This window comes from Fukomys damarensis, unplaced genomic scaffold, assembly GCF_012274545.1.
Source record: "Fukomys damarensis isolate Sample0158 unplaced genomic scaffold, DMR_v1.0_HiC HiC_scaffold_34, whole genome shotgun sequence".
Taxonomy (NCBI): Eukaryota; Metazoa; Chordata; class Mammalia; order Rodentia; family Bathyergidae; genus Fukomys; species Fukomys damarensis.
This window is the reverse complement of record NW_022900946.1, coordinates 15,307,864-15,324,489: the sequence shown is the minus strand read 5'-3', so window position 1 is coordinate 15,324,489 and position 16,626 is coordinate 15,307,864. Positions and strand designations below refer to the sequence as shown.

The following is a 16,626-nucleotide window of genomic DNA, read 5'->3' as shown; positions in this document are numbered from 1 at the left end:
GGAAATGAAAAGTTTAAATGATGAACTCTTGATTGGCCCCTAATTTCAAAATCCAGAAAATACCAGTTGCTGTCATCACCCTGAGATACCTGCAACAAATGATGCCCCAGGGTCTACACACAACTGTCTCCTGGCTCTAGGACTGACCAAAGGACTTCTGATATTAGCACTGTACATGGTGATGGAAACTTAGCAAAAAGTACATACTTCTGAAACACTATAATGTCACCATCCATCAGTTCATCAAGGGCTTTATCAAGAGACACATCATAGTCCTGAATTCTCTCCGTTAAATTCGGTTTAACTTCCTATAAAAGAAAATATAAGATGGTTTCATTGCAAAATCTGTCTAACATTTAATATGGCCATGTTCTTCTATACGCTGTATTTCCTCTACAACTCTGCTCACTTTTTTTTAAGAGATAAAACCTCATGGGGCTGGGGATTTAGCTCAGTGGTGCCGCCACCTGTCTTGCAAGCACAAGGACCTGAGTTCGAACCCCAGTACCAAAAAGAGAGAGAGAGAGAGATAAAACCTCACTACATTTCCCAAGCTGTCCCTTAATTCCCAAGTTCAAGCGATTCTCCTGTTTCGGCTTCTAGAAGAGCTGAGACTACATGCATGTGTCAGCATGTCCAGCTCACCTTTTTCTGAAGTTCAAATGCTAATGGAAGAAACAGATCACTACGGATAGTATCTAACAATCACAGACCCTAAATTAGGTAAAAATAAAAAATGTCGGCGCGTGTAATTCTCAGGACCACCAGAGGCCCCAAGTTAACTACAGACTGTAAGCAATAACAAACAGGGCCAACCAGTAATACCCTCCCCTGACTACTGACAGTACACTGATTATGGAAAGTAAACCATCCAAACCTCATAGAGGATAAGGCTAGTATCTTGGATAAATCCTGCCCTGTCACACATAACTGGGAGCAAGTCACCTAGGACAAAAGAAAAAAAGTGTCAATCCACAGCTGCAACATACTCAGCAAATCTCCTTGAAAGGCAAGCGTGGCAGTGACTTACGTATTTTACAGGATATAGGCGTATAGATGTGCCCACAGTAATTCAAGCTTCGGGTTTTGGGGTCATACATCTTCAAAAATAACATTACATCATCTATAAGTTGATGAACAGGCTGTTAGGATCATAACACTCAGTACAATACTTAGTTCAAAACAACAATAACATAAAACCCCACTAACAGTAAGCTTAGGAGGTCAGTGATACTAAAAGTACTAAGCGAGCTCCCTCAAAGTTACAGTGTCAGCTAAGGGTTACTCAAAAGGCTCCACATCTGTCCTAGGGCAAATACTACATGTGGCAATAAAAATGGTGTATAGGACTGGGGGCTAAGCTCAGTGGCACAGTGCCTACCTCATAAGCACGCCTACCTCACAAGCACGACACCCTGAGTTCGATTCCCGGTTCCCCCCCAAAAAAGGTGTATAGTACAGTAAGCTTAATCCTAGCTCTGTGGGCCAGGGAATTAGCTCAGTGGTGCCGCCACCCACTTTGCAAACACAAGTCCTGAGTTTGATCCCCACGGTGGTAGTGGGGAATCCTAGCTTTGTGACTTGGTACTAACTAGCAGGATGACAGACCATGGGAACATATGTTAACAGCCCTGGATCTCTCCACCAGAAGTGACCCTCAAATCAAAAAAAATTCTCTCCGTTAAATTCGGTTTAACTTCCTATAAAAGAAAATATAAGATGGTTTCATTGCAAAATCTGTCTAACATTTAATATGGCCATGTTCTTCTATACGCTGTATTTCCTCTACAACTCTGCTCACTTTTTTTTAAGAGATAAAACCTCATGGGGCTGGGGATTTAGCTCAGTGGTGCCGCCACCTGTCTTGCAAGCACAAGGACCTGAGTTCGAACCCCAGTACCAAAAAGAGAGAGAGAGAGAGATAAAACCTCACTACATTTCCCAAGCTGTCCCTTAATTCCCAAGTTCAAGCGATTCTCCTGTTTCGGCTTCTAGAAGAGCTGAGACTACATGCATGTGTCAGCATGTCCAGCTCACCTTTTTCTGAAGTTCAAATGCTAATGGAAGAAACAGATCACTACGGATAGTATCTAACAATCACAGACCCTAAATTAGGTAAAAATAAAAAATGTCGGCGCGTGTAATTCTCAGGACCACCAGAGGCCCCAAGTTAACTACAGACTGTAAGCAATAACAAACAGGGCCAACCAGTAATACCCTCCCCTGACTACTGACAGTACACTGATTATGGAAAGTAAACCATCCAAACCTCATAGAGGATAAGGCTAGTATCTTGGATAAATCCTGCCCTGTCACACATAACTGGGAGCAAGTCACCTAGGACAAAAGAAAAAAAGTGTCAATCCACAGCTGCAACATACTCAGCAAATCTCCTTGAAAGGCAAGCGTGGCAGTGACTTACGTATTTTACAGGATATAGGCGTATAGATGTGCCCACAGTAATTCAAGCTTCGGGTTTTGGGGTCATACATCTTCAAAAATAACATTACATCATCTATAAGTTGATGAACAGGCTGTTAGGATCATAACACTCAGTACAATACTTAGTTCAAAACAACAACATAAAACCCCACTAACAGTAAGCTTAGGAGGTCAGTGATACTAAAAGTACTAAGCGAGCTCCCTCAAAGTTACAGTGTCAGCTAAGGGTTACTCAAAAGGCTCCACATCTGTCCTAGGGCAAATACTACATGTGGCAATAAAAATGGTGTATAGGACTGGGGGCTAAGCTCAGTGGCACAGTGCCTACCTCACAAGCACGCCTACCTCACAAGCACGACACCCTGAGTTCGATTCCCGGTTCCCCCCGCAAAAAAGGTGTATAGTACAGTAAGCTTAATCCTAGCTCTGTGGGCCAGGGAATTAGCTCAGTGATAAGCACGCCTACCTCACAAGCACGACACCCTGAGTTCGATTCCCGGTTCCCCCCCAAAAAAGGTGTATAGTACAGTAAGCTTAATCCTAGCTCTGTGGGCCAGGGAATTAGCTCAGTGGTGCCGCCACCCACTTTGCAAACACAAGTCCTGAGTTTGATCCCCACGGTGGTAGTGGGGAATCCTAGCTTTGTGACTTGGTACTAACTAGCAGGATGACAGACCATGGGAACATATGTTAACAGCCCTGGATCTCTCCACCAGAAGTGACCCTCAAATCAAAAAACACCTGTGGTTTACAGGGGCCAGCTTGTTTGTAAAGCTGGAAAACAGCTAACCATTCTGAGACATGTTCTCTGTGGTACTTTCAGTACTACAAGGACAGACAGGTCATGTGGCCCACAGAACCTGCAATGTTTTCTACTTGACCCCTGATGAGATGGCTGTGACCCCTGCCCTGTCAGATCTGACCAAAATGACAGGCATAGTCCAGGGCTGACCACAAGATGGGACAGGATGCCCCAGCACCTGGCGACTTGCTCCGCAGGACACTGCGGCCAAGCCAGCGCCTGTGACTCCATCAAGAAGCCCTTCAACACAGACATGGTAGCTCTCTCAGCAAGGGAAGAAGGTTCACCGTGTGCCCAAGATAATCCAGGAGCCCACCTCTCCTGCTTTAAGTGCAGCCAGGCATTTTGTGGGCACTTACGATCTTTATCAAACTTGGGTAATGTTGCTCCACTAGCAGCCAGCTCAGGATCAACTGTTTCCAGGAATATTGTCCAAGGGTTCTCATTATCACTGAGTTCAATCATCTATGTCCAAAAGAGATGCTGATTTTAGAAGATGTTAATGGCTTAGCTGACAGAGTGCAAACTATATTCGATCACTGCAGAAAATGTCCAGTTCTACCAAACCAGACTGTAAGGGAAACAAGGTCACTAACTGCAGAGGACAGAAGCCTTCTGCAGAGTTCCACAGGAGATACCCTAGGATCAACAATATTTACTGTTTTATTGCCGTCTGCTTCATTATCTAACATTGCTGGTCGTTTTGTTCCATTACTCCTTGCTTGCATGGGCCATAATCGAATTTGATCTTGTGGAAATCCCTGGGGAAAAATTTTCAATAAATTAAAACAAGCACATATTTCAACCTTGTTTCAAAATTTAATCCTTTTGGGATGAAAAGAAATCATCTATTATAGCCCCTGTTCTTCAAGATCACTACTTTCCAGGGCTTGTGTCCTTTTTATCAACACGCATGATGGTGACAGGATGCTCACGCGCAAATCCCTTCCTTGGGAACTCGATCAGAAGAAACACATTCTGAAACCCTGCAGGGGTCTCTGATCTAGTCTGGAGCTTGGCACTTTCCATGCTCCTTCCTGGACAGGCCCTGTGCGCAGGTCCTTGCCTCACTTTCAGGCAATCCCCGGACACAGCTCCCACCCCACAGGCAGCTGGTCTGCAATGAAGGCAGAGCTGGGGGCCAGTGTAAGGAGCGGCAGCTGAGGGGCCGGCACGCACCATGGTCTGGGAGAGGCTCTGGACAAACTCCGCCAGGGAGGAGTTCTTCAGAACCTTGAACACAGTGTATTTCACTTTTTCTTCATCGTACATGTCATTTCCTTGGTGGCCACAAAACTGGTCTTCTGCCACTATCTGAAAGCACAAACAGAACAGAGCTAGCAGCTCACATAAAACGAGTCATGCTGAACACATTCAGACTGCCACATACTGCAACCTAGGCAAGGAGAGGAGCACTCTGAAGTGACCAGAGGGACGAGGCACTAGACAACACGAGGACGTTTCACTACGCTCACACCTCCCGTTTCCTGATGGCCCCTGCCATCGCACACACACATCAACCCTGCTGTCTGTGGCTGCGCTGCTGCCCACAGCTCAGCCCTTTCTCGCCCTGTAGATACCATCAGTCAGGGGCATGGCCTGAGCAGCTCCGCGGTCAGTGCCCACAGGCAGCCCTCACAGGAAGATCGCCCTGGACTGTCAACCATCCCAACACAGCAACCAAGTGCACCAAGCACGTGGGGCAGCTTCCCGCTCGGCAATCACCGTGGCCCTGTTCCCCCCGGGTCAGGTCACAGAGGCAGAGGCTGACCTGTACTTGCATGTAGAGATGGGCTTCCTGCCGCTCCTTCCGCTTCTGAGCCTCGATCCTTTTCTCTTCCTGTAATCGTTCCACCAACTGCTGGGGGATATCATGGTCTGTGACAGCTTGTAGAACTTCACCTGTAGGACAAATGCAGTCCGTTCACTCTGATGCAGATTCTGCTTTCCCTTCCTTATAAGGTCCTGACTTCAGGATGCCATTTATTTATTAAAGTGAAATAACTACTTGATACTATGAGCCCACTTCAAAATCTCCAAGTGCAACTCAGTTTGCTGCTGGGTGACTTAAGGGACATTAAGGAGAAACGGTGTTTGGGCAGGCAGCATAGCTTGGTACACTGGTAATTTTACTGGCAAAAAATACCAAGGCAGTTGAGGGATTCATGGTGCAACTACACATGTTCATCACAGTAAGGAACATCATGGAAACCAACTGTACTCACTTAGCTTTGATTCCCTGATGTACACTAACATGTAAGCGTTAGTGCAGTGCCGGACAGACAGGTCGTCATCATGGCCCCCATAATTGTGCTCGATGGCTTCTTCTTTTGTACATCTCGATACCACATCATCATCAAATTTACACCACTGGAAGGAAACCACCAGATGTCAGCGTAGACAAGACTGCAGGACAAATGCCGGGCACCGCAGCAGCGCTGCCCTCAAATGCACAAACTGAAGATGTGCTGGGTAGGCCAGGCACTGCCCCAAGCACTGTGCGTATAAACTCAGCATTCTGTGAGAAGTGCCAGTATCTATCCTGTGGAAACTTTTATAATTTACTCAAAAAGCCCACTTCCCATTAAGTTCAATCCAGAGACACTAACTGTAGAATTCAGCCGTCTTAAGCGCACGTTAATTCCACCAGTTAAGTTGAAATTTATGCTATGCTTATAAAACTCAATGGTTGTTCTTTTCGTTTTTTGTGGTAATGGGAATTGAACCCAAGGTCTCAGAACTGAGCTAACTCCCCAACCCTTTTTCAATTTTTAACAGGGTCTTGCTATGTTGTCTGGTGCCCAGATTGAACTTGCAATCCTCCTGCCTCAGCCTCACAGAGTGCTAGGATTACAGGCACAGCTTCAAGGGGCTATTTTACTTTCACAGTGACGTGCCAATAACCTAATAAGATATCTGCCTCTAAGAAGCAAGAGGGCTTAGATCGAGACACTTTAAATGGTCAAGTTACAAAGATACTCTATCCTTGTTGTTACTCACTAACCCTGTAGCCTTGGGAACAGAATTTTTTCTTTGTGGTACCAGGGATCAAACTCAGGACCTGCGCTTGCGAGTCTCGGTGCCACTGAGCTAAATCCCTGGCCAAGGACAGATTTTCTTAAGACTCTCTTTTAATATGTAGCCCAGGCTGGCCTCGAACTCATGGTGCTCTTCTAGTCTCAGCCTCTTGGAGTACTGGGATTTCAGATATGTGCCACCATGCATGGCTTTGGGAAGATTTCATTTATTTATTTTTAAATTTAAAAAAATTTATTAGTGCATATTTGCCATATACAGTGCTAACATTCATCATAGAGAATTTGTGCCTGTACATAATATAGATTTTTTGGGGTATTGGAGATTGAACTCTGGTCCTTGCACTTGCAAGGCAGGCAACAGAACCACTGAGCCAAATCCCCGGCCCTGTTCATAATATATCTTAATTCTCTTCCTCCCATTTACAGAAGCATTGCTTCCATTTTTTTCTTCCATTCTTAAAAAAAATCTCTCTTCCCTTCCTTCCCTTTCTTCTCCCTTGTTTCCAACCCCTTTGAGACAAGATCTAGCTACATAGTCCAGACTGGCCTTGAACTGTCCAAAATCCTCCTGCCTCAGCCTCCCTGGGATTACAGACGTGTTTCACCACGCCCAGACTGCCCTGCCTGTGTGAGCAAGCTCTTCCTACTTCCCAGTATTAGTCCTCCATCCCATCCATACCCTGTTTACCCTTGGGGTTTCTCGTATGACAAACAATGAAATATTTAAACTTCTGTGTCTTAGTTCACTTAAAATTATGGGCTCAAGATACATCCATTTGTCTACAAATGATTTGTTTATCCTTTACAGTAGAGTAGCACTCCACTGTATATAAATACAAATACTACATTTTGTTTATCCATTCATCATTGATGGGCATATGGAATGTTTGCAAGACTTAGCTATTATGGGTTGTGGTGCTGTAAACACAGGTAAGCATGGATCACTGTACTATGTCTTTAACTCTTTCAAGAAGATCCCTAGAAGGGGAAAGGGAATAGCTGGGTCAAACTGAACCTCCAGTTTTAGCTGTCTGAGGAATCTCCACAACGGTTGCAGCAGTCTGGTTGGCAATCCCACCAGCGGTGGAGAAGGGTTCCTTTTTCCTCACAGCCCCCCAGCATTTCTTACTGGCTGACTTCTCCATAGTACTATTCTCTCTGGAGTGAGATGGAATCTCAGCATTGTTGAATCTGGGGAGTCTGATTTTTTTAGTTCTTTATGTATTCTAGATATTAGTGAGACAGATTAAAAAAACCCTTGCTTGCCAAATGGTGTGAAGCACTGTGCCTGAGGACTGTGGAGAAATCAACAGGACAAGAAGAAACCATGGAGGATGGCAGGGGCACAAAGGTTAACGGCCATCACCACAGCCTCCAACACAGACTCACGCTGTGAGGGCTGTCGGTATCCAGAAGCAGAAGGCAGTGGTCTCATATTAGATATTAAGGGATTCTGTAAGGCCTCGTGTTCACTACTAGTAAAAAGGACAATCTCTAATTCACCATATGCTTTTGAAGTATCAGCAAATAATAGGACAGGAAAATAGCACTTCACAGGCAGAAAACAGAGGTCCATCAGTGGCCAGAGAGGAGTCCCTATGTTCACAAAGCAGGGTCTGAGAGCCTGCGTGAGCAGCAAGCCCCAACACTTACTTTGCCATCCCCTTTGGGGTTTAGATAAACCACATAATGTCCACCATGATTATCGCCACTGTGAACCAGGACTGCGTGGAGAATGTAATTTGCAGGGTCCTTAGGATCTGTTTTTTGCAAAAACTCATCAAGTGGTAATTGTTCTGGAAACTCAAACCTATTAAAAAAAACATTTAAAAAAGAAATTCAGTATTTATCTACAAAATCCCATGGCTCTACTTATTAAAGTTAATGAGTTAATTAATGGCTCATCTTTAATGAAAAAGAATGAAGCGACCTGGATGGCTGGCCCTTCAAACTGGTTAAAATTTGGAGACAGGGTCTCACTACATAGTTGAGATTCACTATGTAGCCCAAACTGGTCTCCAACCCACAGTGACAGAGTGATCCTCCTGCCTCAGCCTCCCAAGTTCTGGGATTACAGGTATGTGCCACCACACCCGGCTGTCTGTTTAGTTTGAGGCTAGATTTGAGAAAAATGCCTGTAAAGCACCGATATGCCTAATGGAGTTCGAATGCAAAGACCTCCCACAGCAGTCCATGCTGTAATGAGCTTACGCAGAACTTTCCCGGGCAGCCAGGTCACCTCCCCAAGGCACCAGTACAAGAGTCTAAAGGTGCAGGCTGTATTACCCTCTACTTCTGGACTACAACTGCCTTGTTGCTAAATTACTGGCTTCGTTGATTAGCTGATCAACTCTCGTTATCAGGGTGACAAGGCAGGGAGGGAAGACGGCATGACAGGGTAGTGAGTGTGAATAGAATAGGCGCTGGCAGCTGAGGGGCTCCAACACTCCGCTCCAGCCCCTATAGACTGGGGACGCTGCCCTTGTAGCCAAATGTCCTGATTTCCTAAGCAGTGCCAGAAAACTAAACATTTGTGTGAACTTTCATGACTTTTAAACATTGGCAACTAATTTCAATAAAAATAAGAAAACAAGGTAAGGATTTAACAAAACACACTAACAGGTTGCCATTGGCCTAGGGGCTCCATTTGTTGTTATTCTTTCCCAGTACTAGGAATCGAACTCAGGGCCTAGCCCTTGCCAGGCAGGTGCGATGTCGCCGAGGTACATCCCCGGGCCTTAGGCTCCGTCTGGGAGAGGCGGCTGAATGTGTTTCTTAAGCATGCCACAGTAAAGCATGAACGGGTAAGCAAAGATCCTGCTGACAGCCAGAATGATTTGCTCATTCTCTCCCCTCAAATCTGGAGGGTGATTGGCCACCCTCTAATCCACATAAAGCTAGTGTGCCAGCTAATCAGGGTAAAACCTCCATATTCTATCACATAAAGCGGGAGGCATTACCAATCTTGCATGGGTAATAATTTTTAGCGCTCCTGCATCTGATATTTTAAGAATCTGGAAAACCACCTATAATTGGGAATGTAGATACCTACTTTAGCACTGAAATTACAAAACACTAGAGAACACACATCTATGTCCTGGCTCAAATCCAAAGTCCATGAAACACAAACACCCCATCCTTATAGACTCCCAGCTGCTGCAGCAGAGGGTCTGGGGGTCTCACAGGAAATGTCCTTGACAATCAGTTTGGGAACAAGCTGCCTCTGAAATCTCGTCCATTAGCCTTACAGACAGCAGGAGAGACCCCGAGAGAAAAGGGATCAAATAAATCAGAGGTGTAATGAAAACACAAAGTCAACATGGCACCACATTTAACGCCCGTCCGTCTGCATTCCACTACAGATTACCTATCGTTGATCTTGATATTTTGGTCCGTCTGAGGGTCATACATAAATCTCATGAGTTGCAGGTGTAATACTGGTGGCAACGTTAGGAATTTCACACCTTTCTCTGCTTCCTGAACATGAAGAAGAAACCAAGTTCAAGTCAGCTGAACTATTTACTGAAGCAATAAAAATAACTTTTCCAGCACACCTGGAACATGTTTGGAGATGTCAAGCAGGCAGCAGCAAGGAGGTCTACACATCCACTCAGGCTTTATTTCATTTTTTTGAGGCAAGGTCTTGCTATGCAGTTTAGGATGGCCTTGAACTCACTATGGAGCCAAGAATGTCCTGGAACTCATGGCAATTCTTCTGCCTCAGCCTCCCAAGTGCTAGGATTACAGGTGTGCACCATTATGCCTGGCTCTGTATAACCATTTAGGATGCCTTTATGATGTTTGTTGAGGTCTGCACTGGGTCTCTGCCATTTGAAATCATGCTGCCAGGGCCAGGGATTTAGCTCAGTGGTTCTGCCACCTGCCTCACAAGCGAAAGTTCCCAAGTTTGATACCCAGTACCAAAGGGGGAAAAAAAATCATGCTGCCATATTATAGTCATTAAACATTATAAAAATTTTAGAGAATCACAGAAAAAATATGAAATGGAAAAGCAGCAAATTATGATTACCACTGTTTAAGATTAGTATACAGAACCCTTGATCAGAACAAGTACAAAGGAACCTGGGTGCGGGCTGGCAAGATGCTAAATGAACAGCCTCCATTCCCTGGGCTCCTCCCCATGCCAACAAAGAACCCACAAACTGTGGCACACATATTTCAGGGCCCCGTTCCTCAGCCCTACTCCTCACCAAGAGCTTTTCACCCAGTGACGGTCAGTCTCTGTGCCCTCTTGGTACCTTTGTACACCCCAGCTTTCTGGCAAGGTCCTGAAAGTCCTGTGACTCCACAGCTCTCAGCCCTCTCCCACTCCATCTCTGCTCTACCTTGGCCACTCTTCTTTCCTGATAAAACCAGGATTTGCCACCTGCAGTCACTACTAGGCTCCCATCACACACACTGATGCTTGGCTGGATTCCAAATCCAGACTATTCTTCTGGCTTTTAAAACCATGTTTTCTCCTCTCTTTTTTTGAGAGGGTCTCATTACATAACTCAGCCCTGAACTCACAGTGATCCTCCTGCCTCAGCCTCCCAAGTGTTGGGATTACCAGTGTGCACCACAATCACATTTTCAAAGACTATGGAAAGGGCCGGGGATTTAGCTGAGTGGTTCCAGCGCCTGCCTTGCAAGCGCAAGGACCTGAGTTCAATCCCCTGTGTAAAAAAAAAAAAGAAAGAAAAACAAAAAACAAAGACTATGGAGAGCCTGAGGAACTGGGGACTGTGACAAGGTATAACTACTTGGCAACTGTACTGTACATGAGAATATTTAAGCGGAGTTATCTGTGGAAAGACAAAAGCAAAAACCCACCCCATGGAATGGCACTGAGGGATGAAAGCATTCTGTCTGTCTCCCCATTATATTCACTGAGGCTGCTAGCACTTTAAAATATCCAGGGAGGAGAAAGCAATTCTGGTGAGCTGGGTGACAGGCTTTTTAAGCACAGCCAGCTGACAAAGTTCTAATTAATATCTGCAGAGAATTCTGATCGTCAACTCCGTGTTCTGAGAGATCTGGCCCCATGGAGTGTAGCGGGTCGTGACCCATTATAAAATGGGTCCACTCACACCACAGATTATAAATTGGCAGCCTTGGCAAGCAGAGGGCAGTCGCAAAAGTTTTAATAATAAATGAGCTGAGCCAATGAGTTCAGGTTATGAGCCTACAAAACAAGACTCTGAATCCTGGATCAGCCCTCCCGCCATGGGCCATGGGCTCGTGGACTGCTCATGATGCTCCTTGGCCTGCCAGATGCCTGGAGTCACTGTGGGACCAAGTCCTAGGGAATGCACTCCTTAACCTGAAGTCTCAACCGTCAGAAAACTGCACGTTTCAAAAGAAGCACAAACGGGCTGGGGATTTCGCTCAGTGATGCCACCTGCCTCACAAGCACAAGGACCCGAGTTCAATCCCCAGTACAAAAAAAAAAAGAAGTGTAATCAGTAACTAAAAACAGCCTAAGTGACTCAGAAATTATACTTGTGATCAGGAAAACCTAATGAAAAGCTCTAGGGAGGAAAAGAATACACAAAAGGGAAAACAACCTCCAACCTGCCAGACGACAGTTCTGCCCCGGCAGCTGCACTTTGGTCAGCTGCTCACACCTACCTGCCACTCCCATATATATATGGGGGGGGGATATTCCCTTGTACTCTAAAAGCCAGAAGCACACGAAAAGACAAAAGCACTTTTCTCCCCCCTCATACCAGGGATCGAACTCAGGACCTGCAGTTGCCAGGCAGGTGCAGTTCCACTGAGCTAAATAAATTCCTGGCCCTAAACACACTTTTTCATTATCATCAGAAACAAAGGAGAGGCCAAAACGGTACCACATTACCTGCAGGCCATGCTCCCCAGCGTCATACTTGTTGTCACCATCTAGTTGTTCTACTGCCACATAATCCACAAATGATTCAAAAACTTTAAAAGAAAAACAACAATAGTTCAACCAAGGTGTGATCACTGAAGCGTCAATTATAGTAGGTCAAATAATGTAAACTAGAGAACGCAACTGCAGCTGTGAACAACTTCACCCCTGGTGAGACTATGGTTAAATATGTCATTGTCGCCTTTACCAATCCCAGGACACCTATGGGCATCTTGACCATAGTAAAACGATAGCACTCAAAGAGTCAAGGCCTCCCTTTTACTTTTATCCGAAACACTTACTATAAAGCTACAATTAGGAGAGCAAGGGATGGGAAGTGTGAGCAACCAAGGGCCTGGAATGGACAGGCACAAACGTGAATGGCTGGCTGATTACAAAACACCAGGGAAAACCTGGCACCTAACACACGCCTCTCCTTCAGGTGGACTGCAGACAAACAAAAATGCAGAACCTGCAGGTAATACAGTGATAGGTAAGAAGTTCTATCAAATAAACGCCAACACAGAGAGTGAAAAGACCAGCCACACACTGGAGGAAGAAAAGAACTACCTCTGCTCTGGTCCTGATGGAGTAACACAAGTGGACTGGGAAAGGGACAGCAACTATCACGCTCTGGACCACAGACCATGCAGCACCGTAATCCCAAGAGAAGGAAAGAGATGGCCTAAGACTGCCAACTCACTTCTCAGAGTGCCCAGGCCCAGGCAGGGGTGGGAGTCCAGAGTCTAGGGTCCACTCCACCTATGCACGGAGTGAGGATGTGAGGAGCCCACAGCAGCTGGCATCCACTGGGCCAGGGAAGAGAAAGGTTAAGACTGGGAAACAGGCGTGGAGACTTGCACAAGGCTCTCCTTAAGGGGTGGTGACAAGTCATCTGCAAATGAGTGTGTGGACATGACCAGAGAGATGAAGATCAGGAAGAACGGGCCTCAGCGCTTGTGACAGGCTGGGACAGTGTCCCCACCACTGGGGTGGGAGGGCCGCCTAACAGGGTTGAACCAGCAGAAAATTCATGAAGTCTGCGAGCATAAATTAACTCTGTACAAAAACCTAACAAAGCTCAAAAACAAGCCCAGGAGCAATCAAATGATCTCCAAGTAAGTTTTCTGTGCACTGGAACCAAGGCTGGACCCACTACCCAGAAAGATACACATCACAATACCTGCCATATAACAGAAGACTACCGAGCATGCAAAGAAGCCAGAGGACAGAAAAACTATACAATGACACAATCAAGAACTGAAGACAGTGGAAAATTATGTACCATGTCCGACTACGTTCAAGAAGGTAAATGAAAGCAGGAATACATGAGATGGGTGTGCAGCACATGCCCATATTCCCAGAACTCAGGGAGGCCGAGGCGGGAGAAGATCACAAATTGAAGCCCAGCCTGGGCAATTCAGCAATAGTCTGTCTCAAAATAAAAAGGGTTGGGACATAGCTCGGTGCGGAGACCCAGGGTTCAATCCCCAGTAATAGGAGACACAAAAGAAAGCAAGAGTATATGAAGCAAAGACAAGAAAAGATTTTTAAAGACCCAACCCAGCCATTAACAATGAAAATGATACCAGGAATGGGACTAACAGCAAAAGAGATACTGCAGAAGTTTGCTGAAGTCGAAGACAAAGCAGTGGAAACTGCAATTTAAAGTAGATCGCGGCAACAGCAGGCTGTGAAAGCATAAAACGTGTGAAAAGCGACCAAAATTTTTCACATTTTATGAAAATTACATTACCTACAGACCCAGGAACTTTAGTGAACATGAAACAGAAGAACACGAGGAAAACTACAAACAGCTTAAAACCAGTGCTAAGGTAATGTCCCAGGGGACACGTCGCGCGCAGAGGGGCAAGCAGCACAGACAAGAAGACAGCTCCGAGAAAGCTGCTGATGTGAAGCCCAGGGGAACGGAAAGGATGATCTTTCCACGCTCAACAAACGTGAAAATAATGCCAGAAGGAATTGATGATCTAAAAAGCATTAGAAGGCATAAATAAGTCGGCGAATATAATGTATTCCCCCTTTCTTGTCAAAATTTCTTCAAAAGAATGAAGAACTGAGAGGCCAATATAAAATCAGGTAGAACACTTAAAATAGGCATTTTACAGAAGGAAATATCCTAACTGCCAATACAAATTTTAAAAAGAGACACCACTAATCTTCAAGAAAACAAACCATCAGCAGGGCACAAAGAGCATCTCGGCTTGGACAAATACAAGCAGACAAGAAACAGTCCAGTCTGTGCCTGAGAGCCTCAAGTTGGAAGCAATCAAAATAACCTACAAAAGATAAAAGAAGTAAAAAACAAAGACTACATTCTAATACATGATTCCCTTTGGACAAACAGAGGACATGTGAAACTGGCCTGCTCCATCAGAAGCCCAGCCAGAGGTCTCCCCTGAGGAGGGTGGTAGGGCCTTGGCAGGGCCTAGCAAGACCACGGGTGTGCAGCAGGTGGTTTGTTTTGAGACCTGGAAGGACCACAGGCAGGCCTTTACCCACTGAACTGCAGAATTAAGGTCTGAGCCACTTCTGGCCTCTGTGTCTATGCTATATAATCAATAAATATCACTTATGTAAATGAGACATTAACCCAGAACAGAAACAATCAATAGCTCATTCTGTTATATACAGAAAACTTACTGTTTTTCTTTCCTTTTATACTTAGCTGGATATCATAATAATCTTCTCTTCTGTCAGACCGATAGTCTACCTCTTTGCACTGGATGTAGGACTGCAGTAATCAAAAGACAGCTTCAGTATTAACAGTCAACCTGACATTTTAAAATCTTTTAAACCTGTTTTTAAAAACTAGTGATCACATACCACCATTTTGCCTCGGAATAACTTTGGTATGGTGCCTTCTACACATGTGCCTTTCATCTTATTTTCCACATTATCAAGCAACTGAAAGAGAAAGCTTGGGCTTTATAAAACATTTTTTATGCTTGAGTGATACACAGTAATTTAATACTTAACTAGGAAATGTCAATGGTCAAAGAAATTCTAATTATAAAAACATTATGACCTTTGGCATGCAATTACCAAAAACAAACAAATCATCCTGCTTGGTTGGATTTTTAAAAAAATCTACATGCAATAGTTGAGGTTAACCTTTTATATAATAGCCTTTGGAATGAATTAGTATCTGTAGTGCCTTTAGAAGCATTTTTTTATATTCATTTTACCTCTGTGAAAAAGCATGTAAATTGATCACTAAACTTAACTCGTAATGGTCCACACCAAGAGATTAATGAGGTTGAGCCTGTCAACAGGATTGACTGGTTTGTCCATGGGTATTTAATGAACTGGATTCAATCCAGCTAGTGCTGCAAAAAAGAAAACACACCTTGCCCAGCTAATCACCTTGAGTAACCATTTCATGTGTGTGTACCTATATCTTTCTTCAAGAATAGAAGAGTGAGAATCTGCTAGTGACCCGTAAGAGTATGGGGAGAAACACCAGCACGTGGAGGCCTGCTCAGTGAGAATATGGGTGCTGGGGCAGAGACAGCATCACCACTCCACAAAGACTGTGGACCACTAAGGTGGCCACCCAAGGCAACCTTGGTTCCTTGCTAATCACTCACATATACATATCGATTCAATTTAACAAGTTAAAAAAAGCCCATACTACTACTATTTAAATTCAAGCTTTCCTAACCCTACCTTCAAATAATTAATCAAATACAGTAATTACGTTTTGCCTTTACAATCAGACAAATGCTGTTCTATGCTTTCAGCCCACATTGGTCCTGAACTAGGCCTGAGGTTTACTTGGTAACAACTTCTGATATTGTTTCAAACATTCAATGTAAGAACTGTACAATTACAGCTTGAAACTTACCACTCGACAAAGCTCTTGGACATCATGTTGCATGAAGCTATCTAAAGTTTCCCACCTTTCAAAAATAAAATGAACATCTACATTTAAACTTCTAAATTTCATGTGAATAAACCAAAATAGCAACTCAGATTAAAAAACTAAACTGAATAATCATCCACCTCTGTTTTTGTGAAGATTAGAGGGTTATATTTAAAGTTAAAGTGACTTTTGTCAGTGAACAGCAAAATGTTTACAATTTCTTATATTGTTCTGAACACACTACTAAACAGAAGTAGGACTTGCAAGAAAGTACTCACACATTTGAAAGTTATAGCTAGTTTTTTATTAAAAAGTAAAACTTATAAAAGACAACTGAAACAAGTTTTTTCTTTTCTTTTCTTTTCTTTTTTCTTTTTTTTTTTTTTTTTTCCAGGGATTGAACTTGGGTCCCTGGGCTTGCAAGGCAGGCCACGGAACCGCTCAGCTAAATCCCCGGCCCTTAAAGTGAAATTTTAAGGTTAAGATTCTGACTCCATAGCAATGCTCTCTAATACGTTTTTCACTATTTTAAGAAGTTTTATTTCCCTGGGTTGGGAGATGCAGTCGT

At 44.3% G+C, this 16,626-nt stretch overlaps 1 protein-coding gene across 2 annotated transcripts in view; it reads right to left on the bottom strand.

Annotated features, from left to right (window-relative positions):
• Positions 1 to 16,626, bottom strand: part of Usp7 (ubiquitin specific peptidase 7) — a 42,578-nt gene that overhangs the window by 8,638 nt on the left and 17,314 nt on the right. For both annotated transcript variants that reach the window (XM_010644181.2, XM_010644182.2), the window contains exons 8-21: positions 16,041 to 16,095; positions 15,020 to 15,100; positions 14,837 to 14,927; positions 12,143 to 12,225; positions 9,650 to 9,759; positions 7,936 to 8,092; positions 5,470 to 5,614; positions 5,016 to 5,146; positions 4,424 to 4,558; positions 3,904 to 4,005; positions 3,604 to 3,709; positions 2,423 to 2,515; positions 2,270 to 2,337; positions 208 to 308 (exon numbers count right to left, since the gene is read on the bottom strand). In XM_010644181.2, the coding sequence (XP_010642483.1) occupies positions 208 to 308; positions 2,270 to 2,337; positions 2,423 to 2,515; positions 3,604 to 3,709; positions 3,904 to 4,005; positions 4,424 to 4,558; positions 5,016 to 5,146; positions 5,470 to 5,614; positions 7,936 to 8,092; positions 9,650 to 9,759; positions 12,143 to 12,225; positions 14,837 to 14,927; positions 15,020 to 15,100; positions 16,041 to 16,095 (1,458 nt within the window). The remainder of the gene's footprint in view (positions 1 to 207; positions 309 to 2,269; positions 2,338 to 2,422; positions 2,516 to 3,603; positions 3,710 to 3,903; positions 4,006 to 4,423; positions 4,559 to 5,015; positions 5,147 to 5,469; positions 5,615 to 7,935; positions 8,093 to 9,649; positions 9,760 to 12,142; positions 12,226 to 14,836; positions 14,928 to 15,019; positions 15,101 to 16,040; positions 16,096 to 16,626) is intronic.